This window comes from Camellia sinensis, chromosome 2, assembly GCF_055761805.1.
Source record: "Camellia sinensis isolate YWXY chromosome 2, ASM5576180v1, whole genome shotgun sequence".
NCBI classification, from domain to species: domain Eukaryota; kingdom Viridiplantae; phylum Streptophyta; class Magnoliopsida; order Ericales; family Theaceae; genus Camellia; species Camellia sinensis.
Genome location: NC_138962.1, coordinates 225,516,042 through 225,536,133, shown reverse-complemented (window position 1 = coordinate 225,536,133; position 20,092 = coordinate 225,516,042). Strand labels below are relative to the sequence as shown.

Below are 20,092 nucleotides of genomic sequence, written 5' to 3'. Positions count from 1 at the left end.
ATGTGCTTTTAGGCCTTGATTTCATGAAATGATATTCAATTCTCAATGATTTACACGTTTATTAGTGTTTTCTCAAGTTTTCGGCCCAAAAGACCATAATTTGTAACTTTGAATTTGAGTTTGGACTTGGAAGAGCAATCTAGAAATTCCAGATTCTATCTTTCCGCTCGAGCGACCACTCAGTGTTTTGCACCCCCGTTCGAGCGACAAAAAGTTGGCTTGAGCATAAATTGCACACTCTTAGAAGTTCACATGTTTTGTAAACTGCTTGAGCAACAATAGTTGCGCTTGAGCGAAGATCTCAGTCACACACTCGAGCAGCCGTCGAGCAGAGAAATCACACAATCAGTACTTTTGTAGAGTTTACAGATTGCTCGAGCAAAGGAATTTGCGCTCGAGCAACCACTCTCATTTTTGAACCTTCGCTCGAGCGAAGAAAGTTACGCTCAAGCGAGGACCCTGTTTTTAGCATGTTTGGCTAAGTGTTGAACAATATGTTTTGGCATCCTCATTGCATTCTAGGCATTCCTAGGCCAAGACTAAGACATAATAATGAGGATAAGACTTAGAAACACACTAAGAACAAAATGTGATAAGTTAAATGATATCCCGATGTGTGTTTCAAGGGCGTATCTGTCATGTTTGTGTAGGTCACGCGCCATAAGCCATTTGATTTGATTTGCCTGCTTTGTCTGTCAGCTCTGGAATAATCTGTGAGTAATAACTCTGTAAAATTATGTTTAACTTTAATTATTTTCGATGATATAAAATGATCGGCTTTTTGAATTGCTATTTTAAGAATCATGAATGAACGTCCATCTCTCTGAAATGTATTTGTGGCATCTTTAGTTCACATGGCCCTGGCCTTGGCCCCGGCCCGGGGGTAACAATACCGTGGCCAATGTGCACGTGGCCCTCGCCTAGGGGTAATATTATTGTGGCTCATATCCATGTAGCCCTTGCCCAGGAGTAACAATACCGAGGCCTATATTAACGTGGCTCTCGTCTGGAGGCAACAATACCATAGCTACTTGTGCACAAGATGTGGACCTATGTGGTCATCGATACTAACTATGCAAATTTGATACGACATGATAGCTAAATGGATGCACCACATATAACTGCTATGATTTCTGCTTAAGTATGCGAATCTGAAGTTGTTTCTGATTTGAAATCTGCTATGGGACATCATTTATTAAATTCTTTACTCTGTTATTATTCACTGGGCTTTGCTCACTCTATTTATATTGTGGATGTAGGTGACCAAACACATGACCAGACTCAAAGTTGATGACCTGGAGTTATGGTTTGTCAGCTACTCTTTTGTGTCTCCCGAGGAGGTTTCGGATTAAGTCAAGTATTGTGGCCATATTTTATGCTCATTTAAGACCTTGTTTTCTTTTGATACATGAACACGCTTTGGTTTATCTATATAATCGGCTAAGTTCCCTTTTTTCTTTATCTGTAATGAATGTGACGTAAGACTATTATACGTATGACGTCACGGTTTTGTATGTAAGTCTTCAAATTTATGTCTCATATATGTCTACACAGTTCAATGGAGTATGTATGTTTTTTTTATATATTTTGCTTCCGCAACCCCTTATTATGCCATGATCTGTTCAGAGGCCTTCGGTAATTAAATGATTACTGGCCAGTTAACAAGCTAAACTTATAGAGACGGGTTTGAATCGTGACAGTTGTAATGCTTTAGGTTTGAGTTTTTATAGTTATTTAGTGGGTACTCAAAGCACCACTTTATTTTCGGTCTTGATATAAGTGTGGTGGAATATTTTTCAAATTATTATGTGATACTAAGGATAATGCTTCCTAACGGATATATGGGACAGCTTATTCGCATATCTTTTTTTTCTCTTATACTAAAACAGAGTAGTAATAATCAAAAAATGAAAAAGGGAGGGATGCTAATATGCTTAAATCATTAAAAATAATAATTAAAATATACTTTAAAAATTTATGAAAACATAAAAATATATATTGATATTCTAATTGGTTAAACATTATTCTCCCATTAATAACAAATGACCCTTCGAAAATAGTAATCAATCAAACCCCATATATATATATATATATATATTAAAATAAGGAATTGTCACATTCTCACATTATTCTCTAATGAGTTTTGCTACATCTCTTATTTTATAATTTTTAATTACACCTCTAATGAGATGGCAAGTAATTATGAAAGGAGAGAGAGATTTTGAAAAAAGTTAAGATTCTATTTGGTAGAGATTTGTAAATTTAATTCCACCAAACGGTTTGAGTGTGGTGTTTGGTGAGAGCTTTGAAAAATTGATTTCATATCCACTGTTGAAAACACATCTACCCGATCATCCTTCCAAACGTCCCTTCGAACGTTCGGCCGGTTGACCAGAACATTGTTTGTATTTTTTTTTTTTTGAAACTTTTTATTTTTATATTTTAAATAAAAATTATTTTCAGATTTTTTTTAAATTTTTTATGAGCTTTGAATAGAATTTTGGATTGTGTGTTTGGTTATGAGTTGTAAGTTTTTTAATCAAATATCATATGTCATATCAAAAATTTCAAACTTAATTCAAAACTCACAACCAAACAAATTTTTTACACTCAAATTATAATTTCAAAACTCACAAACTCAAAATATAACTCTATTCTTAAATTATAATTCTAAAATTTTATCAAACACTATCTTAATTGATAGCCTTATTTGTCTTCTCATTATAGATGTAATTGGGAGGGATGACATGGAGGATAGAGCATTTATCTTCTCGGGTGTACTAATCAGATATTAAAAACAACAATGCTAGGTAGCTCAAAATTTTGTGACTCAAATGGCTCAAATCACTCAAAACGACGTCGTTTTGAGTGTAAATAAGTGTAAAACGACGTCGTTTTGACAGATTTGAGCCATTTAAGCCACAAAATTTTGAACTACCAAACGTTTTCCTATTAAAAATATACTACGTACATGAGCTATATACTAATTAAATTTCATGAGCTGATTTGGATGAAAAAATTCGAAGTTTTGAAAAAGAAAAAAATAATCATACTTAGGGTTGGTTTGGAATGTTTTAAATAAGTATACTTTTTGACTTTTTATGAAATATGATTTGGGTTTGAGTTGGGTTTGAAGTGATGTGACTTAAATAAAATGATATGACTTAAATAGGATAGTGACTTTTTAACTTTTTGACTTTTTTAGTACATGACAAGCAAGGCCTTAAAACAAACCAAAAAAAAAAATGACTTAAAATTAAAAGAATTCACTTAAAACATCCATTCTAAAAAATAAGTTATAGAAACAACAATTTTTATAAGCTATAGTAAAAAAGAAGTCATAAACAAAAAGTAAACTTTTTAATAATTTGAATTATTTATTTTATAAAATTAATTTAATAAATTTTTTATGTAAAAAATCAAATATATCGAACATTAATAATCACACGATCATATTATATTTGTTTTAAAATATAAACAAATTTAATTTTGAAAACAAACTATCGTGTTTTTTTTAAGACAAATATAATTTGAACATGTAATTTATCTCAGTCCCAATGTAATTAATCTTCCTCTCGAACTAAATTTGGATCATCGTATTAACAAGTTATTGTCTCACCGAGCAGCAAATCAGCCCGAGCAACTTCTCAAGCGAAATATTAGTAGCCATTTCGATCCATTATATCCTTCTAGATTTTCAAATGTCTTCTTAAATATTACGGTTAATTAAATTTTTTATATAAATAATTTTTTAATGATTTAGATGAAAACAACACCGAATAGCAAAACATTAACCACGGGAGTGGTGGCCTGATGGTAAGCTAATCCCTTTACTGAACAAGAAGTCTTGAGATTAATATTTGGAAGTGTGTCCATGGACGCACTGTACTCTTAGGCCATGTTTGTTTGGGTGGACATGAACTTGGAATTGGATTAATAGTCCAATAAAATTATTAATCCGATGTTTGTTTAAACAATTGAAGTACGGATTAATTATTTTAAACTTGACTATTAGTTAAGATCGGATACATAATCCAACGGATTCGTAGTCCTAGCACTATTAGTCATGGAAATGCTAATTCAGTCCCTCCAAACAAACATGGCCTTATCGCATAACAACTTGAGACGGTTGTTGTGACAAGATAATTGACATTCACTGGTGCTCCAGCAAAAGATTCTTTCCTATGAATTAAATTAAATTTAACAGACAACTGATTATTTTGAAATCAAGATATACAGAAGCCCTGATACCTCCAAAAACCTTTCTTTTTTACAAAATAAATAAATAAATAAATAAAAGCATAGCACCACCTTGGGTGGTATTCACCAAATCCTGTGGGACCGTGATCTGTTTATGATGAATTTCCAATTTCAAATAAAAATTTCTGACCAATTTGTAAGTTGTAAAATCACCGTCGGAGGGATGCCTGAAAACGACAAACTTCTGATTATTAGAAGACAAGAAACAGACGTCCAAAACGACGTGGTATTATCGGATATATATACACACGCCTTACACGTTACACGCTTAATAATAAGTCCTCCCTCCGTTCCAAAATAATGGTCCCTTTTGGGGAATTCAACTTTTTTTGGTAGTACAATTATTGCATTTGAAAAAAATTGATTTTCCAAAATTATCCTTTTGATAGTACATTTTTTGGAAATATCAATGCATAATTGTACTTTTTATGTTGTTTATTAATTTAAAAGAAGGGTAAAACAGGAAATTTATATTATTTTTGTACTTGATTTTTGAAGAGGGACTAATATTTTGGAACAATAAAAAATAGAATAAGGGACTAATATTTTGGGACGGAGGGAGTATTATTATTGTTATAAATTATAATACTTGGTCTATTGACATTGTCGTGTATAGGTTTAAATGACGAGGTGATTTTAAAATAAATTTATGTTGTGTTTTAATTTGATATTTAGGTCTCGTTTGGGAACAGGTTAATTTAGTAATTTTTTGGCTATTTGACTAAAAAAGTAGGTAAAAAAAATTTATATGTTTGGGATGAATTTTTGGCTAATTACGAAAAAATGTTCAAAAAGTAGAGAGAAAAGAGAATCTTTGACTTTTTTATATGAGTTGTTGGCTTTTTGGCTAAAAAGGTAATTTTTTGGCTTTTTGACTAAAAAGGTAAGTCCCCAAACGGGGCCTTAGAAGTCGTTTGGAATATTTTAAATAAGTGTATTTTTTGACTTTTTATGAAATATAGATTAAATATGAGTTGAGTTTGAAGTGATATGGTGGAAAGATGATAATGTGACTTAAATAAGATGATGTGACTTAAATAAAATAGTGACTTTTTAACTTTTTTAAGGGATAACAAACGAGGCTTAATTGAATAAAATTGTGAGATTTTGTATGTTTTATTAAAATTTTGGTGATAATTTCACAAATACAAAATGAGAAATAATATAAAATAATATTTTAAAATTACATAATTAAATAATTATTTATATATATATATATATATGTGCGCGCGCGCACCTTCTAAAGTGTATTATTAAATGCAGTTCACGTTCTAAGGCACAAAGCCCTAGATTCTCACTACTTCACGTTGGCCTCACGTGCTCTTCACGAGGTTTGCGAGACCTTTTTGATTTTTATAAATTAAAACCCATTTTTAAAAAACATTTGAAATAGTCCCTCTTTCATTCTCATCATTTTATTTTTATAGCCATACTTGTAAAGATAAAAAAACATATACATGTTTGTCCAACTCAAGTTGGACTTATACTGATTTTTTTTATTTGTTACAATTATGTGATTAAAAAGTGTCATTTGATCTTTAAATTTTCACTCTGAAAGTTTTCTTAAAAGAGTCTAAGAATACAGTTCTCAATTATTTAAAAAAAAAATTAAAATTTGACATTTTTTATCTTTGGTGTTAAATTTGGCATAAGTTTTGACATATTATTAAATTTTAATATTGATATCAAAAATACAATCTTGATTGGAAATATAAAATGATGATTGTGTCAAAAAATATGAGCAAAGAATTGAAGTAAAATTATGAAATTTAGATATTTTTATGATATAATGTAATTAGTATTTGATAATGCCAATATATAATTTATCCATAGTTTATGCGAAAAATAGTACTTGTTAAATTTATAGAGATCAATATAAAATTTAAATAATTATAAAAGCAATTGATCCAAATACAATAGGCTGTATTTATTATATTTTTATACTATATAATACTTATTATTTACTTGTCAACACAATATAACTCATATAAATCTTCAATACAGTATAAATAATTAGCTTAACACATTAAATGGTAAAAATAAGATAGGAAAGTTCATTCAAAATTAAATTGAGAAAAATGAAAGTGAAATATCGTTGAAACTAAAGGGACAATAATGTAATTTGACTCTACTCATACTTTTTGTGATGTGTGTTTTTTACAAGTATATATATCTATATATCTTTTGTGTTTTTGTCGAAATCGAGAATGGCTAGGATGGTGACGCGTGGCAGGGGTGGCACGTGGCTGATGTATGGATGAGATGTGTAAAACGTGTGTGTTTTCGGTGTTAGTTAGGGGTAGCAAATAGCAGTAGATAGGGCCATCCCAAAACGCGTGATATAGACAAAGCTGAGTCTGCGTGACTGCGTTTAGTGCGTGAAATTTTTTGATTCTTCCAAGACTCTCTCCCCCACACCACACCAACTACTTTCACGTGACTATTTCCCCGTGTTTTTTTCAAAAAATAATTATTTATAAGGAGATCCCTTCAATAATTATTGAGAATTATTTCTTTGCTCCTTAAAATATAAAAGTACATAAATAAACCTCCTAAGCCTCCGTTTGGGAAGTGGGTTGACTTTTTGGCTTTTTTGGCTATTTTAGCCTGGGCTAAAAAGCTTGGTTTGGGAAGGGCTTTTTGGCTTTTTGGCTTTTTTGACTTTTTTTGTGAGAGAAGAGTGTAATGATTATGGGTTGGATGTGATGTTTTATTTGTTGTGGCTAAAATAGCCTATTTTGTCTTTTGTGGCTATTTTAGCCCAACCCAACTTGCCAAACACCACCTAAATTATTAGTGTATTTCACTTTGACCCATTCTGTTAAGAAGTTCAATTTATATATTTTTATAATTTATAGGGTCCATTTAAGGCTGTGCAAAATACCATCCAATTCGTTAAAACTGCACCGATCTATATCAATTCGCACCGCTCTAACCACTAACTGCGGTTTAAAGTTTAAAATTTATAATCCACCAATCGAACCGTTCCGCTCCATTATAGGTAATACATATATATTTTTTAACTTCCAATGAAATATCAATGTAAAAATAAGTGTGAGAGAGATTTAAGATATGAAATTTATTACAAATTAGTAGTTATATATATATAACATATTATGTAAAAATTATTTTGTGTTATATATCTAAAAAATAGTATACAAATTAATATTATATATTATGCAAATGTACGATAATTAGTTAGAATATTCCTCAATCCGCCAATCCGCCAAAATCCTCCCAAATCGTAATTTGTCAATTCACTAATCCGTTAACCTGTCATTCGGTTTCTAATTTTACTCTCAAATTGCCCGAACCGCGCCGCGCACACCCCTAGGTCCATTTGTACGCTTTTGTAGATTAAGAAACCAAAGTAACACTTCTCAATAGTTTAAGGGCCTTCGTGTAAATAATTTTAAAAAAAAATAAATTATTTTAAATACACTTGAAAAGTAAAATATTTATGAAAAATATACAAAAGTTCAGTGAAAACAAAAACTAAAAACCCTATAATTTTTAAAAACCAAACTAAACGAGTTGAATATTTTTTAATTTTTTTTAACATTAATGTGCGTGAAAATAATTCATTAAAAAATTCATGTAGAATGCATGGAAATTTATTAGGCTGTATCGGAATGATCATGTTATATTTTTTATGCGGCTCTAGTAAATTTTGCATTCTGGACCATATTGAGATCTGTTTTGGTAAATTGGTTATAAGTCAATTTTTTAGCTGTCTAGTTTTTTTGAATCATATCATTTTTTTATTTTTTTTACATTTTTTCATAAAAATTTAAAAAAAAAAGACTAAAAAAATTAATTTTTAACCAACTTTCTAAAACAACCTGAATAAGTCATTTTTGTGGGTTGACTATTTAATTAAAATGAGGTGGATATTGTTTTATCAATAAAGTTTGTCACTACGTTAGTTGGAAGTAAAAAATAAATAAGAAGACCAAAATTAATTACAAAAGAGTGGAAAAATAACAAATAATTATATATTAGATATGAAAAGTTATAAATTAATTAATTATAAAACGGTGATTAAAATCTAAAATTACCAAAATACACTCATTTACCTCTCTCATCTACTCTTTTATCTTTTTTTGTTGCAAATCCTAATTGATCCATTATCGGCCAACCTCTTCTCCACCTTCCCAGTATGAAAGCCTCTGTCCTACTTTTCCCATCGTTCATCATCACCCCATCTACAACCAGCCACCCCTCTACCATTCTTTCTCATTTCAACTCTTTTTCCACCGTTGCGAACCACCCTCAAAACGTCCACTCCCTTCCCATCTATCTCACCACGAATGTCATTTTTGTTCAAATGAAGAAAAAATTCAATATTGGTTTTGATGAGATGACATGTGTCTTTTTTCTTATTTTTTTGATCAAACAGTGAAATTATTATGATTTTGCTAACAAATTTTTTTAGGACATAAAAAATAAATAAATAAAATTATAAGACATTTTCATTAATTTCAAAATGCTTTTACTAAATTTAAAACTTTTTTTTCCTAACATTTTCATTATTTTTATAATAATTTTTACATAAATTTCAACATTAAATAATATCCCATTGTGATCCACTTGTTAAAGTGAGAACGCCTCTGTTTGGGAAGTGGGTTGGCTTTTTAGTTTTTTGACTTTTTGACTATTTTAGCCTGGGCCTAAAAAGACTGGTTTGGGAAGGGCTTTTTGGCTTTTTTTATTTTTTTTGTGAGAGAGGAGTGTAATGATTATGGGTTGGATTTGATATTTTATTTTTTGTGACTAAAATAGCCTATTTTATTTTTTGTGGCTATTTTAACTCCTAACCCACCAAAACCAACTTCCCAAACTATGCCGTATGTGAACCCCTGAGTTTCAAATTTCAATGGTTCCCATGCAAGGTGCAAGTTGACCTTTTCATCTCTTTCCCACTAATGCATATACCATATGTTTTCATGTTTGTTACACAATTATTACATAATAAAAATGATATATATGGATAAAATCACAAGTAGCAATCTGAACCATTCATCAATTGTTCATCGTCATGTGCAGATAGGCTATTAAAGGGTCCCATGCTTGTACCTAAAAATATATACATATAACATATATATATATATATATAGCATAACCCTCATTAGCGAGATTAAGGATGTTTTTGGAATAATTTTCTATCTTTAGTTGCCTTAGATTCTACTCAATTAGGGGCCATGCTTGTCTTGTGTCATATTACTTGTGTTTCATATTAGCATCATCCAACTTTAAACCTCACAGGTTGGTTTCCTAGGATTGTTTTTTAAAACCTATTTTTTTTTATAAATTGTTTTTATGATGATGAAAGAATATGGCATAATCAAATGGATGAAATTGCTTGATTATTCACTTTTGAGTAATATTAGACACCTTAAAAATTTTATCAATTTTTTTTTTTTTTAAATATTTCACAGAGGTACAGGATTCACCTAAAATCCACATGATCTGATTTAATAAAACTTTTGACATTTTTTTTTCACTTTCCTCTAACCTTAGTTTTGCTTTTGCTTTGGGCCCACCAGTCAACTTCCTTACACATTGTAGATGTACTAAAATTGTTAGAAAGTAAGTGAGGCCTGTTTGGGATATGGCTTTTTTGAATTTTTTTTTTATTAAAATAATTAATAAAGATAAAATAGATTAAAATAATTAATAAGATAGATTATTATATTTAAATTATAATTATTTTATTTTTTCTCTCACAACTATTAAATCAATTATAAAAAAAATCATCATTTTAAATATAACTTTTTTAGCTAAGTAAAATAGTTAAATAATTAAAAAATTAACTTAAATAATCAAGTTTTCAAACCGAACATGAAGCATGGTAGAAACATGACATAAAAAGTTTGAAAGATAAAAAATTTGGCTTTGTTTGGTTGTATTTTCTAAATATATTTCTGCCTTTTTATTTACGTTTGACGTTTGTTTATGATTTTTAAATATCAAATGTCATATGTCACATTAAAAAATTTTCACTCAATTCAAAACTCTTTTCAAAATTTTTTCACTAAACAAATTTTTCACACTCAAATCATAATTCAAAAACTCATAAACTCAAAATGCAACTCCTATTCTTAAATCATATTTAGAAAACTCTACCAAACACTATCTTAGATGCTCACCAAGAATTTTATCAAATTATTCCTCAACAGCCAATATTTTTACAAGAATAATACTACCAATTCATCTTTAAATTTTTTTCGTATGGTTCAAATTTATTTTACACATGAATCTCACACTACACAAATTTAATCACCACCATACAAACACCTATCTAGAAAATTCTAAGTGGGCAAGTCTAGGTCTCTAGAGTTTTCCTTTTTACAATTAGTCCAGATTTTTAGAAAAATGTTTGGGGGTCCAAAATCAAGGGCTCGAATTTGGCTCGAAACGCAAAACGACGTCGTTTTGCGTTTCGAATTTTTTTTTCCCCTTTTTCTTCCTTTTCTTTTTTTCTTTCTTTTCTTCTTCTTCTTCGTTTGAACACAAGCGAGAGAGAAACAGAGGCGAGAGAGAGTCGTCGTCGTCATCGCAACTCGTCGTTATCGTTGCAGCTCGTCGGCCGATCGTCACAGATCGTCGCTCGTCGCTCGTCGCATCGCAGCCCCGCCTCCGCCTCCGCCTCCAGTTCCATTTTTATGGTCCCTTCCAGTTCTGCTTCTCCTTCTTCTTCTTCTTCTTCTTCTTCTTCTTCTTCCTCTTCCTCCTTCTCTTCTTCTTCTTCTTCCTCCTCCTTCTTCCTTCTCAAATTCGAGCCAAATTCGAGCCCTGATTTTCGGGCTCTGTACCGGGACTGAGATTTTTATGTTTGCCTCTCCAGTTGCCTATTTATCTTAACTCAATTATGTTTAGATTTTAAATTTAAAAATGAATTTATGAAGAGAACCTAAGAGTTAGGACAAAAAGATGAGAAGAGATTCAAATAAAAAATCTCGACATGATGAGATTTTACAAATTTCTTATTATTTTACAAATTTCTTATCAAATTTAAAATTTAAACACAATTTTAAAATTATTTTGTGCAAACACTATAAAAAAAAAATAATTATAAACATAATCTATAAATCAAACCAATATATTTTTACAACACAAAAAAATCAACACATGAGATGTTGAGATATTTTCTTATAATAAAGCTCTCATATTTAACACATTATAGTAATTAAGAATAAATTAAACATGAGGTGCCTATAAATTTTTCTATAACAAAACTCCCATATTTAACACACTAGCAATTAAATAGCTCATACAAATGAGTTATATATACAAACCTCATCTGCAAATCATAAATATTCATTAAATTCATAATATTTTTACAATACATAAAAATCAAACATGAGAAATTGAGATATATTTTCTTATAATATAGCTCTCATATTTAACACATTACGAAATTAAGCATAAATTAAACATGAGATGTCTAGATATTTTCCTATAACAAAACTCACATATTTAACACACTACCAATTAAATCACTTATACAAATTATGTTGAATAAAAAATTATCAGATGTGTCAAGAATTTAACATGACCATATATCCGTCCAATTATTAATAATCATATATTGAAAATATTTATATTTTTTTCAAAAGTAACTACATGTTCTCTTGTTATTAGAGGAACACATCGCAATATATTATTTTGTAAAACACTAGATAATTAAATATCGACACATTTTTTTAAAACTCACATAAAATAAAACAAACTACACAAAATCGTTGCCGACTACTTCTCAACCTCCAATCATCAAGCTCATTTTTTTCCCCCTAATTAACCATGGTTACTTTTTGAACTCTAAACCCACTAACCACAGTCGACACGTGCAGTTAAGGATTTAGAGAGCAGAAGCAACGCCCTCTCACCTCTCTCGCTCTCTCTCTCTAAAAATTTCACTTTGCTAGAAACGGAGAAAAGTTCTCTCTCTCTCTCGTTGTTGTTGTTCAAACTACCGATCGTTTGTTTTCCGGGAAAATTAAAAGTTTTCTCAATTGGGTTGTCACCGTTGGGGAATATTTTCGGTACAAGATTGTTACGTTATCCTGCTTATCAACAGCCAATAATGGTTTGTACCCTCTTTCAATTTTGTGCTTTCTGTGTTTTTACATACATGCATATTTATTTTTAGTTTAATTTGATTTGGGTTTTGTTGTTTCTAGCTGTTGAGCTTGTGAGATCTGAGAAAATTGAGCTATGACCGAATGGGTGTTGAAAAAGAAGATGTATTGGAGTGTGACAACTAAGATGCGTTTGTTCTTGACTTGCTTGTTCATATCTTGAACGTATTGGATTTGAATTCATTTCAGTCTGTTTTGGTTGTTTTGTTACATAGATTTGAACTGGGTATTGAAATTTCAATTCTGTTTTGGTTGGTTTGGGTATAGATTTCAACTCTGTTTTGACTGTTTTGATTTGAACTGGGTATTGAAATTTCAAGTCTTTTTTGGTTGAAGTGGGCATAGATTTGAACTGGGTATTGAAAAATCAAGTCTGGTTGTTGTTTTGGTAATAGATTTGAACTGGGTATTGAAATTTCAAGTGTTTTTGTTTCTGGGTGGTTCTTTGTTTTTTAATTTTTCGGGTGTTTTGAGATGAAAGTAGAGTTGGGTATGGGGGCTTTGGTTTGGAGTGAGGAAGACAAGGCTATGGTGGCGGCGGTTTTGGGCAGTCGAGCTTTCGATTACTTGATGTCGAGCTCAGTCTCGGCTGAATGCTCGTTGATGGTGGTGGGGAGTGATGAGAATTTGCAGAATTTTCTTTCGGATCTGGTGGACCGCCCCAACACCGCCAATTTCAGTTGGAATTATGCATTTTTCTGGCAAATTTCACGTTCCAAGGACGGTGATTTGGTTTTAGGATGGGGAGATGGGTCTTGTAGGGAGCCGAAGGAGGGGGAAGAATCGGAAGTTACACAAATTCTCAATTTTCGACTCGAGGATGAGACCCAACAAAGGATGAGGAAAAGGGTACTTCAGAAATTGCACACACTGTTTGGGGGATCAGATGAAGATAGTTATGCCTTTGGATTGGACCGTGTGACCGATATTGAAATGTTCTTTCTAGCATCCATGTACTTTTCGTTCCCTCGTGGGGAAGGCGGCCCTGGGAAGTGTTTTGCATCTGGGAAGCATATTTGGCTCTCAGACGCGGTGAAGACATCGTCTGACTATTGTTTCAGATCATTCCTTGCAAAGTCCGCGGGTATCCAGACCATTGTTTTGATCCCAACTAAGATTGGAGTAGTTGAATTTGGGTCGGTGAGATCTATACCAGAGAGCTTAGAGTTGGTGCAGTCAATCAAATCATCATTTTCAGCATTTTCATCACCTATCAGAGCCAAGCCAATGGCAGTTATTCCAGTTATGAGCCAGAAGAAAGACGGAAATGCCCATTTCACCAATTTAGGCTTTGGTGATCGATCAAATGGGGTGGTTCCGAAGATTTTTGGGCAGGATTTGAACTCCGGCCATTCCCAATTTAGGGAAAAGCTTGCTGTTAGGAAGACGGAGGAAAGGCCGTGGGAAGCGTTCTCGAATGGGAATCGGATTCCATTCCCAAATGCTCGAAATGGACTTCATGGTTCGGGTTGGACTCAATTTCGTAGTGTGAACCAAGGGGCCACAGTTGAAACTTACAGTCCTCAGGCTGCAACAAACAATCTACAAGAGCTTGTCAATGGTGTCAGTGGTGTTAGGGATGAGTTTCGGCTTAACCAATACCAACCCCAAAAGACGGCACCAATGCAAATTGATTTTACAGGCGGCGCTACTTCGAGGCCTTCTATAATTTCCAGGCCAGTTAGCATTGAGTCTGAGCATTCAGATGTCGAGGCTTCTGGCAAGGACGAGCGGGCAGGGCCAGTTGATGAAAAGAGGCCTCGGAAACGGGGACGAAAGCCCGCGAATGGAAGAGAAGAGCCGCTCAACCATGTGGAGGCAGAGAGGCAGCGGCGAGAGAAACTAAACCAAAGGTTCTATGCATTGCGAGCTGTTGTGCCCAATATTTCGAAGATGGACAAAGCCTCACTGTTGGGAGATGCCATAGCATACATCACCGAGCTTCAGAGGAAGCTCAAGGACATGGAATCAGAGAGGGAAAAATTGGGGAGCACATCGATAGATCAATCATCACCTGCTTTGGAGGCCAACCCAAATTCAGAAAATCAAAACCAAGTTCCAGGCATCGAAATCAAAGCTGCTCACGATGAAGTAGTTGTGAGGGTTAGTTGCCCTTTGGATACCCACCCAGTATCAAGAGTCATCCAAGCATTCAAAGACGCTCAAATCACGGTTGTTGAGTCGAAACTCGCTACTGGGAATGATACGGTGTTTCACACATTTGTGATCAAATCCCAAGGATCTGAACAGCTCACAAAGGAAAGATTGGTTGCAGCATTTTCACGTGAATCCAACTCATTACAGCCTTTATCGTCAGTTGGGTAATAAGAGAAATCGCATTTTTAACATAGTTTGTAGTGAAGAACCAATTCAAAAGCTTCTTCTGCAGAGAGGTTTTGATATACAGAGCAAGGGATTATCATAAAAGGGAACAGCAATGGCAGCTAGAAGTAGAAAAAAATAACTACCTATTGACCAAGTAGGGCAGCAATTTTCTATGTTTGTTTATAGTATATACATATTTTCTGTCATAAGGAAGTATTCTTGCAAGATGAATTAATTTGTAAGTTCAATCAACTCTACCTTTGTTGCTTGTTTAGAAGCAGATAATTTTACTTTGTTATTTTATTTATTTATATTTATTTTTTTGTGAGTTGTTTCTTTGATCATACCCAAATCTATGTTTTCTTATGAGTTTTGTTCCATCATTTGCATAGTCATTCAAATCTCGAATTACAATTGTGCAGTTGAGAATACATTGGGGATTTTCATTCTGATCCTGATTTAAAATGGCATGATGTATAATAGTCAACGATGCTATGATCTTGTTTATTTATTATATTTTGTTTATCATCTAATCCGTAACATATATGAGTTGTGGGGTAATTCGACCAATAAAATTATAGTAGATGATAATATACAAATGTAACATATATGAGTTGTGGGGTAATTCGACCAATAAAATTATAGTAGATGATAATATACAAATGTGATCATCTTAGTATTATCGACAATTATGTGCATCTAAGTGAGTAATATGTACATAATTACTATAGTTGTATTATGCACATAGAAAGAATTTTACAAAATTAGACACAAATATATATCGATGTTTGCATATATAGTTATAAATATTTTGTTTCACATTTGCTCATTCTATATTCAATACCTAACTGTGCACGTAGACTTTTTCTATGTTCATGGATGAGCATTTTGTTGTTCTATCAAAGTTATTTCCATATTCAAAAGTTCTCATTAATTGAGTGAACAAATATGTATGAAATTTCAAGATTCATGAAAGACAAATTTGTGGAATATAATAAAAAGTGAGAGGGAATAACAAGGAGGTGAAGATGGTGATGATCAAGAAAAGTCCTTGATAGCATAAATATTTTGACAATAAAATGTTTGAATTGCATTATTCTATGATTTTTTTTTTCCTTGATATGGTATAAATTTTGAGTGTGTACAATTAGGTCTCATGTTAGACCTAACTCTTATTTAATCATTAGTAAATTGTTTTTCGCAACGTTTTTGGTGGCTATATCTTGATGGTCTCTTACCAACCAACATGTCTTTCAGGTGGATAAAAATGGTATTTTACCCTTGACCTTAGCTGTACAATTTCATTTATTTCAAAACTACAAATCTTGAAAAACAATTTTGTTTTTCAATAATGGATTGATTTACTTCAATTTTACCTAACTTTGATTTTAGGTTTTCCTTGTCATTGATTAATGGTGGAAAATTATCTTTCAATTCCATGTACAACAATTTTTTAAAGAAAATTTTATACATACATAAAATTCATGCAAAAAAATTCTACGAGAATGATATAATAATATCATTATCGTAAACAATCACATCGTCAATGGTGCTTTGTTTTAAAATGAATAATTCATAGTAAGCTACATTATTATGTAAGAAAATTATATATGAATTTTTTGTTTGTATAGCATTACTCATTTTTAAAAGGCCTATTTGGTATTGTTTTTGAAAACTATTCTACATTCTAGAAAATAAAAAAAATAAAAAACAAAATGCAAAACAATGCAAAAGTTTATTTTCATGTTCAAAAGAGAGAGAATAAATTCAAAAGGTAATGCAATAATTTTTATTTTAATTTTTTAAAAAACAGTACTATTTTAGGAAATTATTTCACTTTCGTTGGAATGAAGATAAATTTCTTTTCAAACTCTCCATTGTTTTAATTTTTACTTCCATCTACATATATTATACTTTGAATTTCTTCTCTCTCTCTCTCTCTCTCTCTCTCCATTTTCTTGGCAAACAAACAAGTCTAGCTTGAATGAACTGAAATAGAAAAGGAACAAGAATAAATCATGTTCTAAAATTTAAGGCCATTGCTTTTTCCTATAAAGGGAATTGAGGTATCTCCAACGTTGGGAGAAAAGAACATCAAGAGAAAAAAAAGGAAAACAAAAAAAAGAAAAAGATGATAAAGCCTATGGTTGCTATTTGCGGACATAGTAACCAATGATCTTTGAATTAGAATAAAGCAATATGAGACTACTAAAGATTCAATTTTGCGAGTGTTCACACATTTTGAAGAACAATCTTTCATCAGTTACAATAGTAAAATTCACAATTTCAAACACGGACAATATACTTTTTGAATGAGGGTTCCACAATTTTATGAGCCTGGATTTGTTAAAATTAAATATCTCAATTATATGGTGAAATTGATCTATTATTTTACTAACTTTGACTCACTTTTGTAATCTAAGCCATTCATCTCACACAATTAACTAAGAATATTATTCATTCTAAAAATCAAGTTAATCCAACATGATTATCATATTATTAGATAATTTTTTTTCTATACGACATATATGTTTTTAAGAATAAATTGTCAATGTGTCATAATATATATTTTTGATTTGATCATGTGATTATATATATCTGATCAATCCAATGAGCACAACGATTCAGATCATTGATATAGATTCAAATTAGTCTCAAAATAAGCTAACTTCACCCATGAAGTTGAAAATTTTAACTTTAATAAATCCAAACTCTAACTTCATATCAAGAGAATATTATGTTTTGTTCACACACTAGTGATGCAAGTTTGGAATAAAGTCCGAGAGTTTTTGAATTTTCAAAGTGTTTTTATCCTATTAAGATATTTAGACGGTTCAAATTTGTTCAAATTATAAAATAATAATTGTGATATATCCTACACGTACATTTTCTACTTTTTCACTTTTCTGTCTTACTTTTCTTTTTCTCACCCACTCTCCCATGATCCCATGAATGATCTCATGAATGATCCCATGATCCCACCTTCCTCATTTTTTTTTATTTTCCTCACTTTTTTATTTTCCTCCCTATTTATTTATTTTTTTTATTTTCTCCTTTTTATTTACTTATTTTTATTCACACTGTACATTCAGGTACAGACATACACTAGTGATTGAATAATACTCATCTTTTAAGAAAATTGATACTTTACTTTTAAAATCATATTTTTTGACAAAATTTTTTAAGATAAATATAATAATATCATAAGCCTATTAATATCTAATAAATATATATATATATATGTATATATATATTATTCTACAAACTCAACGACTTAGATTATGAATATAATCTGAAAGTGGGTCCCAGCATGTCAATAGAAATTGAGGCACATGTTTGGCCTTAAAATAGTAAAACAGAAAACTTGAACACAAATTAAAAATAGGGACAATAATATGAATATTAATAATAACACTGTTCTTGACGCGGTTGTTCATCAACCGACCATAGTCAATCAAATGCAATAATTCAAACAATAACACTGCACACACAAAAATAAATAAATAAAAATTGGGTAATTACATTACTTTTGAAAAAATTATAATAAAATCTTGTATATTTAACATAATTACTTTGATCTCTTTTTTAATAAAAATAAAATAAATAAAACTAATCCAGATGATATGTGGATAAAGATAATGTTGGAATAATCTTCATGTGTACGGTGTGAAACACGCAATCATTGCATCAAATATGTTACCAAATTATATTTAAAAACTATAAGTTGAACAAACGTAAATTATTTGGGTAAAACCAAACCAAACTTTATACAGAGAACCAGAAATATTTATAGATATAGAAAATTTGTAAACAAATTGTAAAATTTGGAAACAAAACCAAATGTGATCGAGATTTGTGTTGGACACAATTTCTTTATGACAAATTCGTCCCTCGCTATGGTGCTCACGAGTTTTTATCGGATGTTCATCTCCCAGGATACAACGATTGAACCTTGCAGAAGTAGCACTACCACGGCAATTTTGGCAAACCTTACTGTGCAGAATTCTCTCACAGAAAAGACAGAATGCAGAAGGAAAGAAACACAAGATGAATTCAATCTTTAATGAATGCAATGGGGGTCTAATTAGATAGGTGAATTGGTGGCTCTTTGATAGGTCATGGTGACTTTTTAATGAAAAGGCACATCTCTTTTCTACGAAGAGACACAACTTTTTCATAGAATAGGTGCAAAGAATATATATGATTGTTCTTTCAAACAGATTTGAATTTTGAATCGAATCTGGTTCAATTTTGACCCAAAAATATAACAAATAAATTAAATAAATTTTGTTTTAAAACCATACTCAAATGGTGCACTTTAGAGTTAATTTCTCATTCACTTATTAATGGTTTCCAAACCTTTTTTCCAACAATCTCCCACATGAATGAAATGATAGAAAAATAAGCAGGACTCAATGCAGACTCAAAGAGAATTCAATTAGAAATATCTGAATGGGGATAGGTAACTTTTGGCTTTGAACCTTCCTAGTGAAAGACTATTGAACTTAGTAGCTAAAAAGTGAACGTGTCTTGAACTGTTCAGCTGTTTGTGTAAACCAAAACAATAGAATTTACATAGAATATCTCCAAACACAACTTAGTTCTCACGGTTGTGCATGTTTTGGCCTTGGGCATGTCCTAGTATTTCATGAATGCTTTAGAAATTTTAGCCTTATCAATTTTCATAGAAGCGGCCCCTTCACACAAATAGGTGATCCTTATTTTGAGTCTTTTAAATGCTCCTCTTGAAAGATACCCATCTAGATTTTTCGAGATATAAGTGATCATTAAAAGCATAACTTAGCCTAAATCCCCTACATACAACACATGTTGCAGATATCACTCTCATCATAGGAATGGATAGGAGATAGACTCCTTTAGTGATTTCTGGTGAGTCATCCATAATTTGGTTGTCCCTTTGAACCTATATCTTGGGATTTCCAGTCAACTAGGTTAGGCTGCCATTATGACGACTTAATTAGCTCTAATCACATTCCTCTCGATAAACTTTCCTTCATTTGCTATTTGGTCAAACCTTTTGTTTAGGGGCCGCTATTTTTTGTTTGACTTTCTCAATTATATATCATTGAGTAGTTAGTGGATTCACTATATTATCCTTAGACAATATTCACAACTTAAAGCAAATGTCCACGGTATTAAATCTTTGATTACATCGAGACTTACCGTTACTCAATGTCACTCCTATTTTCAAATCAAATAATAAACATAGAGGTGTTCCTTAGGAGTTAATGAAACTATTTTTGCTTCTACTCCAACTTTGTCCTATAAAAAGAATTGAAATTTTTTGTGGAACTTCTATTGGAACCGTTACTTTAGTAAAATCCTCCAAGCACCCCCATGTAGAC

The 20,092-nt window shown here is 31.5% G+C and overlaps 1 protein-coding gene across 1 annotated transcript; it reads left to right on the top strand.

Moving 5' to 3' along the window:
* Nucleotides 1-12,007: 12,007 nt before the first annotated feature.
* Nucleotides 12,008-14,978, top strand: LOC114283260 (transcription factor MTB1). Its single transcript, XM_028226075.2, has 2 exons — nt 12,008-12,349; nt 12,444-14,978. Exon 2 carries the CDS (start codon nt 12,876-12,878, stop codon nt 14,724-14,726), a length of 1,851 nt encoding a protein of 616 aa, XP_028081876.2. The 5' UTR covers nt 12,008-12,349; nt 12,444-12,875; the 3' UTR covers nt 14,727-14,978.
* The last annotated feature ends 5,114 nt before the right edge of the window (nt 14,979-20,092 follow it).

Excerpts from the sequence above, each read along its gene's own strand:
- LOC114283260 (XM_028226075.2), top strand. The coding sequence starts at position 12,876 with ATGAAAGTAGAGTTGGGTATGGGGGCTTTGGTTTGGAGTGAGGAAGAC.